Source organism: Ascaphus truei, chromosome 1, assembly GCF_040206685.1.
Source record: "Ascaphus truei isolate aAscTru1 chromosome 1, aAscTru1.hap1, whole genome shotgun sequence".
Taxonomy (NCBI): domain Eukaryota; kingdom Metazoa; phylum Chordata; class Amphibia; order Anura; family Ascaphidae; genus Ascaphus; species Ascaphus truei.
Genome location: NC_134483.1, coordinates 463,522,466 through 463,530,645, shown reverse-complemented (window position 1 = coordinate 463,530,645; position 8,180 = coordinate 463,522,466). Strand labels below are relative to the sequence as shown.

General features: G+C 47.1%; 1 protein-coding gene across 2 annotated transcripts in view; it reads left to right on the top strand.

The window, feature by feature from the left end:
- The first annotated feature begins 2,151 nt into the window (after positions 1-2,151).
- The window catches only part of TRMT9B (tRNA methyltransferase 9B (putative)), an 84,114-nt gene continuing 78,085 nt past the window's right edge, over positions 2,152-8,180 (top strand). For both annotated transcript variants that reach the window (XR_012787424.1, XM_075566014.1), the window contains exon 1: positions 2,152-2,496. Coding sequence is in view for 1 of the 2 variants with exons in the window: in XM_075566014.1 (XP_075422129.1) it covers positions 2,462-2,496 (35 nt within the window). In the remaining variant the exon portion in view is untranslated. The remainder of the gene's footprint in view (positions 2,497-8,180) is intronic.

Below are 8,180 nucleotides of genomic sequence, written 5' to 3'. Positions count from 1 at the left end.
AGAGTAACATTGCTGTAAAAGTTCTGTTGATAATACATATGGGAGATTAGTGACCATTGGTCAAAATCTCATGCTGTAAATACCAGCCTAATAGGAATTAGAGTAAAGGGGCTGATATTAATCACTGCTGTATCTTAACTGCCTATGTGGCCAGTGGTATATGTTGGAAAAAATACAACTAGCCTACTAATACCCAAAACTGATGGGTATTAGACACGTTCTCCTCCTCATCTTGAAGCTTACATACATACAGTAGCTAGAATCCATAATGAAAAATCACCTCCTCGTGGTGCAGACAGTGAAGCAGAAACAACAACAAACACAGATCCAACTGATTAAATTATAAAAACATAATGAATTATATATTTTGTGCTATCAAAGAGACGAGCTGGAAATGGAAGTGCTTATGCTGCCCTTGCTACAAAAATAATAATATTCTTAATTTTCCACTTTGCCTAGTACAAAATACATATTATATTATTGAATTGAAAAATCCCCACATCAAACTTCCTTAATACAATAACAATAAACATTCCTGTTGATGCATAGAGAGGTGCTAGCTTTACAACTTACCCCTAAATATGTTATTAGAGAAAGGAAACACAAACAAATGCAGGGTTTAAGCTGCACTCTAAGGGGCTTATTCTGTAAAGTGTGAGAGCGCAGATGACGCGTTATCACATGAAAAGACCCATTGCGTTAGCACGTCATCTGTGATTATCACACCTTACAGAATAAGGGCCTGTGTGTGATACATAGCCCCCATATAGTTGTAAATAAAAAAAATTGTGCTCAGTATTCTGTGTAGCCCTGGCTGGTTTGGGCTATAAGTCTGCCCTCCTCCTGGCAGTAATCCCTAATAAGGGTAGGTTTGTCAGGAGTAATCATGGGTTTTCCCCACACATTGCAGCTCAGTGAGTCAGAGAAGGTAGTGCAATCAGGCCTGCTGTCCAATCAGGGACAGGGGGCTTGTGCTTACTGGAACTGACTTAAGGAGCTGCACATCCTCAATTTAGTCAGTTGTGCCTCTACCGTGATAGAGGTGTGGTCTCTCCAACTCAGTAGTGCAGGGCTCTGCTTACTGAGGCCTTCCCTATGGGGACAGGTGGATAACCCCACAAGGGGGTAAGGGAAGAGCAAGGATTGCTCCTGGTGGCTGGTGGCCGGGAGTGAAGGTCCAGGGACATCATAAAGGTGAAGACCTGAGTTATACGAATTGATTCAGTGTAAGCTGTGCAATGCTGTGATTCAGAGAGAGAGACTGAATAAAGATCACCTGTTTCTATGTTTTCCTTGCCTGAGACTGAAATCTATCAGGGAGGAGAAGAGAGAGTTCTCCTGCAGAGATTTCCCCCACACATCTGGGTGCTGCAAGAGATGGAAGCGCTGTCACCGTGAGTATGATTCGGGCAAGACCCCAGAAGCCTGTCCTGACCTCCCCTATAACACCAGGCGGGAGACCCAGGGCCCCCTGTTACCAGCAGGTTTGCACCACACTACCATGAGTAACCAGAGCAGCTTTCCCCAAGATAGACCCTATATGAGATTGGGTGGGGGAAACAGGGTTACATATGTAATGTGCTGTGAAGCTTCTTTCCGATGCTCAAGGAAGAACAAGCTCCCTCCAGGTAAATGGGACTACAATCTCACAGGGAAGCAGCTTCACAGCCTAGTGAATGAGGTGGTCTTCCACTACAACAGAGACCCTTTAGTGTTCATGAAATGTAGATACAACCTGTACACCCATCAGTTCCAGTGAAGCCTGGAGCTCATTACACTGCATAGATGATGACACTTTGACACTGAAGTAGTTGCTCCAAATAATTCTTGAATGAGAATAAGGTGGCACCTATACATGTGTGATGCACCTCCCAAAGAGACTCTGCAGCGTTCATTATTTGAACGATATACATATATAGGCCTGCAATGCAAAGGGGTTTCGGCACTCCAATGCACTTAATACGTTGCCAGAGGGTCACTAAATGGTTAAAATAATCTACTATCCTATTGAGGGTGATTGTGCTGTAAATGCCCCATACAAAGCTCATTATCGGAACAAGAGACAGAAAAAGACAGGCAAGGTCACATGAGCAAGTCCCCCTCCCCCCTCCAGTCACTGGCAGCTCGTGCCTCACTCTATCTGACTGTTGATGCTTATGGGACTAGCAGCAGCACTCTGCTTCCTCCCACATCTGGACCAGCACCGCTTCCATTCCAGGGTGCAGCAGCAACAGCAGCCCTGCCCTGCATGCAATGAGCAGCAGTCACTATTGATTAGCCCATTGCTTTCCTCCACCTCTGGGGCTCACACGGAAGCAGCATGAAGAGATGCAGACATCCATGCAAAGGCTGCTGGTGATCAGCAGCAGCAGCAGCAGCAGGAGGAGGAAGAGGATATGGAGGGGGAACGTGCCCATCCGTGCAGTGTGAGCTTCAATGGGCAAAATGCTGTACCCTGACTATGACAGAGAAGAGCCAGGCTGGCATCGGCAGCAGGTAAATAGAGCCAAGCTACTCTTCACATTACTGCAGCTCCAGCCTTGTCAATGCGAGCAAAGGCTTTAAGGAGACCTCTTACATCTCTTGTATTCACCTCACTCTGCTCATGCCTTAAACCCACCCAGAGTCCCAGAGAGGAACCCTGCTGGACGAGCAGAGGGCAGGCTGTGAACTGTGACCTCTAATGCACAGCAAGTCATGGGGATGGGGATGGGGATGGGAATGGGGGGTGGGGATCTAATCAAGGTAAACAAAGGTTCCCTTGGTCACAGAAAAGAGGGATTCAAATAAGCAGAGCCAAGTAATGACTGCTTGTGTATAGCAGAGAAGCGTTCTACATCTGGCAACTTTTAATGAATTGTATAGACTTTTAACCAGCACACATGAGTGTTATCATGTATGAAACTATGAAATAGTTATCTTATCGCAGGGTAAGAAGGAGAAGATAATTTGATCATGTATATGTGTATGCTAAATATGAATAACAACATCATATCGGTGTCTATATATCTATAGATACACACACACACACACACACACACACACACACACACACACACACACACACACACACACACACACACACACACACACACACACACACACACACACACACACACACACACACACACACACACACACACACACACACACGTATCACTGTCCACCCTTGATTTTTGGAATCCTTTGACTTCACTGTAACATTATACTGTATAGTGTGAATTGGGACCATTTGGGTAATGTGACTTGTGATGTATCCTCCCACATGTCACCAAATATTCAGATTGATATGAGATTGAACATTAAGATTATAACTAAAATTGAAGTTCAACCGGTAACGGTTTACTATCTATCCATACTATGCATATGTCTGTTGATATAGACATGTATATAGGTTTACATGTATACATCAGACATATATGCATAGTACAGTAATCACTTTGTCAGGATACTCTGTTATAAATTCATAACACTTTGCCTGCTTCCTTTGCTTTGACCCATTAAATAAAAAAAATCATGAGGGGTCACTAACTGGCATAATTCTAATAGAGGTTTTTGCTCCATACTCTGTGAATCAATTTAGCATAAAAATATTCCTTGTTTCATGTAAAAGCGAAGTAATATCTTTGAGGAAAATAAAAGGACGAATCAGAGTACAAAAGAGCTCATACAGTAGTTCAAACAATAAGACATCCATAGAAATTGATATAGAGAAGGTAATTTAAAGACCACAGCACATTTGTTGTAACCTTTAACCTCTTTCGGTGATAGGAGCTGCAATTCATTGCTATTTATTAAAACCGCCACTGATAATTTAAGGAATTATTTTATTTCTTATATTTGCCATTATTAAATATAGATATATTGTTAGAGAAGTATATGTAAATATTTTTAGCAGTGTTGCCCCAATTCCTATCTAATTACTTTAATTATTTCAGTGTATTTTAAATTATTTGAACAAAATGTATTTCCTACTTTTAGTTCAAACACCTCCCAACCCTTCACACATACTCACATATACACACACACCTTTCTCTTTGGGGCAAATTAATGAAAGTGCAATAAATGTATCTGGCATGATAATATGTCGTTTAGTCCCCTTTGGTGCTTGAGGGGTTAATGAGCTACACTTGTTTTAACACAATACAAAATGCTGGGTTTCAAACCGATCAGGACTGTTTCCTTGGTCTGCTCTGAACTTCAAAGGGACTTACTTGGGGCGGGAGTCCATCCTGGATATCCCACTGAAGGTGTCAACTGTTTTAATAAAGTTCTATAGACATGGTCTTGGCATAGGCAGCTTCAAAGCATCCTCTAGGAGGGGTGGGCTTATGCCGGTGCCATGAGGAAAGAATGTATTTAAGTCTGGGAAAAGATTTTGAAAATCAGATGTTCACAGAGGTGAATTTGAGACTAGATACGGGATATTTCATTGTCTCTTACCAGTGACCTCTCTGGGGGAAAATCTATGGCATTTGGTAAAGTATAGGTTTTCTTTTATGTTTTCCCCTTTTATTTTAAGAAGCTGTTCTGCCTTTTATTGTAACTGTATGTTTTCTGTAATACCTTTTCTGTAATCTAAGCACTGTATGTATATATATATATATATATATATAAAAATTTTTTTAATAAGTAATGTTTGGGCTCTGAATGAACTGCTGCACACTCTGGAGAGAGTAATTTATGCATTCGTACACATGTTGCTACAACTGATTTTGGTGTGTTAAAGTGCATAGTTTTCCTATAATAAACAGGGACATGGGGCCCTGGCAAATATTAATCTAATATCTCTTATCATATTTGCATATCCCCAGGTGGTGGAAGTGGATAGTTCTGATTTGCAATTGAGTAGGGGTTAATATTCTCACTGGTTCCCTGCGGAGGAGAAAGGTGGGGTGGCTAAGTAGCCCTGTGTATAAACCCTGGTTGCATATCTAAATCACGTGCTCACTTGTGTGCTGTTCGAGGCGGTGGTATATGGGGACGGATTGAGGAGAGATACAACTCATTTGAGGGACCTTTGCAATGGTGGTGCAGTGTGTGAGCTGTGTATTGATTCTTGATCCTGTAGAGGAGATATTGTCCATTTGACGGACCTTTGCGGAGGAGAAAAGTGGAACGCTTGCGGGCATGAGTATTAACTCTTGTCCTGTATGTAGGTCGCATGCTAGCAGAGTGCCGTACGTGACAGTATCCATGCCAAAACATGCATTCAAATGAATGGGGATTTTCACACAATAACACATACAGTATTGTGTTTTCATGAATATACTCGTTTGTAGCTCTATTTTACAAGCCCTCTGTATCCACCATGCTATGTGGCCCCAGAGTAACTCTCTACATATGCCACATCCTTTGTGATTTTTCAATATGGATAAATGTTCCTCTATATCAGCTTGTGTTATTTGTTGGACGTAGTGACACCTTTTAAAGGATCTTTAAAGATACGCGTGGAGCTTGTGTACATCTCTATGTATGAAATAACCTTTTAATGATCCACTAAAAGCTATAACAACCTCCAAGACCATGACGTGTACTAGAACTACCACTATACTGGTACTTCTATTTATTTATAGGTTTAACACAAATGGAAATTGTTTGCACTGGGGGTTCTCAAACATTATTATTATTATTAATAATAATAACAATAATAATAATAACCCCCATGTTTACTTAACACCTTCACTGCAATATCTCCACAGCTCCTTGCCCCACACAAAGGCTAGCCCTCTCAATCATTGTATGCTGGAAACTTAGCCAATGTACTGGCTCAGGCATAGAAAAAGGCACACAGATACAGTTAATACATAGTAAAACACCCAGTCAGAGATACATCATCCCAGTTAAATAAGCATCTTAACCCTTTCAGTGCGTTGCCATCTAGGCTGGTAGAGACAGCAAGCAGGCTTAACCTTTATTTGGGCCTGCAATGCTGCCCTGCTGTCACAATGAGCCACATATTAAAGGAGAGAGCTGCATGAAGGGGTTTGTAGGGCTTGAGGGAGCAGCATTAACAAGCTCAGAAAATCAGAAGAGACAATAATAGAAACGTTAATGAGAAAATAATTGCTTGTGGGAAAATGTTGCAATTGGAATGCAGCCTGTAAGAGACATGTGCAGAGGAACAATCAGGGAGGCATATTTCGGGAAAATAAACCATGGCTTTTATTCAGCCCGTAGCTTTAAGCAATACAGTTTAAGGAAGCACACAAATGAACAAACATCCTATCCCTTTGTAAGGGCTAACTGACTTTCCCAGTGCTTATCTGCAGGGCTGGGAGGATAGGCCTCTCGCCAACCCATGACCCCAAAGTCCAAAGAGGTAACTGTAAGCAGGGGGCCCTTTCTGTCAACCTCTGGGTCAGGGTTGGTATCCATTGGAGGGGCCACCCTCTGGGAAGTTCCAGGGTCCACTGTGCCCTGGAATTGAGGTCTGGTTTTTGGGGATTTTCCTGGCAGCACAGTCCTGTGCTCAAGAGCACTTCCTGGGAATCTCTTCTGGCAACACAGTTACTCTGCTCAAGAGATCTCTCCTGCAGTTCAAGCAGGAGGCTTTTCTACCTGCCCAATGGAGACTAGTTAATTGTCTATAGCTGCAATTAACTAGCTCCCTGCTGGATTCCTAAGACCATTACAGGCTTTCTTTTGAAACCCTTTTAGACAGGGTTCTGCCCTTTCGCACGGTCTCTAAATATGCATTTTAGAGGTGACTAGCTGAGAAAACCTCCCGCTCCTTCCTCTCGCCACCCCCCCCATTCCCCTCGTCTCTCTCCGCCTCCCCCCACCCATGCGCAGCTGTGGTCCTTCCGCCCCCCCTGCGCAGGTCCGGTCCTCCCCCCCCCCCCTGCGCAGGTCTGGTCCCCCCCCCCCCTGCGCAGGTCCGGTCCTCCCCCCCCCCTGCGCAGGTCCGGTCCTCCCCCCCCCCCCTGCGCAGGTTCAGTCTTCCCCCCTCCCAGCGCTGCTCCGGTCCTCCCCCCCCCGCGCAGCACACAGTGCCACACACACCGTGAGAGACACAGTGCCACACACACTGTGAGAGACACGGTGCCACACACACCGTGAGAGACACAGTGCCACACACACAAACCCAGTGAGACACACACACAGTGTCAGACACATACACACACAGTGTCACACACACACACAATGCCACCCACACACAATGCCACACACACACACACACACACACACACACACACACACACACACACACACACACTCCAGAAGGCGCCTCTCCTGTGCGGGCGCTCTGACCGGTCGGTCCCGGGTGTGAGGGCGGAGCTGCCGAGTGCACGGCAACCCGGAAGGGGCGCGAGCCGGCGTCGGAAGGAGGCTGAAGTGCCTGATGAGCGGGAGCAGCCGCAGGCTGGAGCCGCAGCGTGCGCGCACCGCCAGGCCGCTGGAGCACACGTGCAACGTGCATGTGACAGGGGGGCACTGGGGAAAGGGGTGAGGGTAAGGGTCCGGGGTGGACCGACACAGGGGGCAGGGTGACACCCGGGGGGCATGGGGGTGCGCGGCAGGTGGAGGGGATACCCGGGGTAGGGGGTCTCAGCGGGGGACACAGAGTGGTGTGACCGGGGGGAGGTGGGGGAGAGGTGTGGCCGGCGCCGAGGAGCGGCGGGTGGTAGTGGTGTGACCGGGGGGAGGGGGTTTGGTGGTGGGGGAGAGGTGAGGCCGGCGCCGAGGAGCGGCGGGTGGTAGTGGTGTGACCGGGGGGAGGGGGGTTGGTGTTGGGGGAGAGGCGAGGCCGGCGCCGAGGAGCGGCGGGTGGTAGTGGTGTGACCGGGGAGAGGGGGCTTGGTAGTGGGGGAGAGGTGAGGCCGGCGCTGAGGAGTGGCGGGTGGTAGGGGTGTGACCGGGGAGGGGAGTTGGTGGTGGGAGAGAGGTGAGGCCGGCGCCGAGGAGCGGCGGGTGGTAGTGGTGTGACCGGGGGTGGGGGGTTGGTGGTGGGGGAGAGGTGAGGCCAGCGCCGAGGAGCGGCGGGTGGTAGTGGTGTGACTGGGGGGGAGGGGGGTTGGTGGTGGGGGAGAGGTGAGGCCGGTGCCGAGGAGCGGCGGGTAGTAGTGGTGTGACCGGGGGGGAGGGTTGTTGGTGGTGGGGGAGAGGTGAGGCCGGCGCAGAGGAAGTGGTGTGGATGGTCCTGCTAAGTGAGATTCCTAATCCAAGTGAGGGCAAGA